Genomic DNA, 1,664 nt, shown 5'->3' with positions numbered 1-1,664 from the left:
CTCTCGCTTCGCTGCCCCACGCTCGCCGCCCCGCACTCTGGTCTCAAGAGCTCGCTAGAATGGTCGCCCACAGGGTAAGCTCCTCCTCCCTCCCTCTCTCTCTTCCCCGCCCCGTCGTCCTCCCCCAGTCCTCTAGATCGGCCGCGCCGTCGATCTTACCCCCCTCGTGGCTGACCTCTCTGTGTTTGCACACAGTTCCACCAGTACCAGGTGGTGGGTCGCGCGCTGCCGACCCCCGGCGATGAGCAGCCCAAGATCTACCGCATGAAGCTCTGGGCCACCAACGAGGTCCGCGCCAAGTCCAAGTTCTGGTCAGTCTCCTCCCCCGACCTCGATCTTCCTCGCGCGCTGGTTTCGTCGGCGCTTATGTGTTTGATTGTTTGGTTGTTTGCACGCAGGTACTTCCTGAGGAAGCTCAAGAAGGTGAAGAAGGCCAACGGCCAGATGCTCGCCATCAACGAGGTATATCACTTCTCTCTAGTTGCCATGATCCGTGGATGCAACTTTAACTGTGCTGGCTGGTACTAACTGCTGTGGTTGTGCAATAGATCATTTTTGGTACCGTGTTGGTCTTGTGTATGGCGAAGGCACTTGATTTTAGTTGCTGCATAGGGAGATGTATGCAGCGTCGCAGTGTTCTAGCTTTGACCAAACGGTAGAATAATATTGTTTTTGTGGATCGTGTTGAGGTTTTGGTGGTTTCTACTGAAGGTCCTTGGTTCCTTACTAGGTCATGTATATTGGTCGTGACCTCACTTGTATGTTAGGTTTAGTTCGTGTGTTCTGTGATGTTGCTGAAATAGGGTATTTGGTAGATTTATACCAGATCATGTAAGTTTGTTCTGGCCTCATTCGGTGTGAATTTAAATTGAACGAGCCGCTCTCTTAAACAACACTAAGACACTAAGTTCACTTTGCTCTTGTCTTGTTATGTAATAAGTGTTCTCAGTTGGTATCAAATGCGGTACCCTGTTCACCCTGCTTCTGTTATGTTACAAGTGTTTTGAATTAAGTCCATAAATGATTGTTCTCCAGTGCACACAGTAGCACTGCAAAATGCAAGTATGCTGATTATTTTTTAAAAACTCTACATCTTATTTCTAGCATCTTATACATGTAAAAAGAGAGTTAGAAAATGTGAATTAAGTGTAACCATGAGCTTTGTTTCTTCTTGTACTCTTTGTATGTTCGTGGTCGCCACCACCGACTGCGAGCGGGGGTCCTGGTCCTCTCCCTCGTCGTCCTCGATGGCGGCATCGCAGCTTGGCGCCATCGCCGTTCCCTGCGTCAACGTCACGATCAGCTTCACGGATCGCCGTCTTCATGGTACACATGCACACATTTATGAAATCCATAGTCAACAGTTTGGTGTACGCGCTGACTACTGAATCATGAGACATGCGTGTGGTTGTGCTTGTGCAGAGGTTGGTCGAAGAGGGGTGGAGTTCATGCCGTTCCTGCTGTCCCTATTCGTGTTCCTCTTCGGCACCTCCTGTTTCATCTTCGACCTCATCCTGGTGAGATTTCCATCCAACCCTCCCCGTCCCCATGGTGCTCTTTCTAGTTAGTACTCATCCGAGAGAGTTGCTTGGAGTAACTATACTCAAGATGCAGTCGCAGTAGGATTAGTTGCTTGGAGTATTTAACCAGACCGAACAAGATTT

General features: G+C 49.3%; 1 protein-coding gene across 1 annotated transcript in view; it reads left to right on the top strand.

The window, feature by feature from the left end:
- The window catches only part of LOC119331056 (60S ribosomal protein L18a-2-like), a 36,134-nt gene extending 35,596 nt beyond the window's left edge, over positions 1–538 (top strand). Inside the window, exons 2-3 of the mRNA XM_037604227.1 lie at positions 196–311; positions 399–538. Of these exons, the coding sequence (XP_037460124.1) occupies positions 196–311; positions 399–528 (246 nt within the window). The 3' untranslated portion in view covers positions 529–538. The remainder of the gene's footprint in view (positions 1–195; positions 312–398) is intronic.
- Positions 539–1,664: the final 1,126 nt, after the last annotated feature.

The sequence above is a fragment of the Triticum dicoccoides genome, chromosome 7A (assembly GCF_002162155.2).
Source record: "Triticum dicoccoides isolate Atlit2015 ecotype Zavitan chromosome 7A, WEW_v2.0, whole genome shotgun sequence".
In the NCBI taxonomy this organism is placed as follows: domain Eukaryota; kingdom Viridiplantae; phylum Streptophyta; class Magnoliopsida; order Poales; family Poaceae; genus Triticum; species Triticum dicoccoides.
The sequence above is the reverse complement of the archived record's forward strand: the minus strand, read 5'-3'. Positions and strand labels throughout refer to the sequence as shown.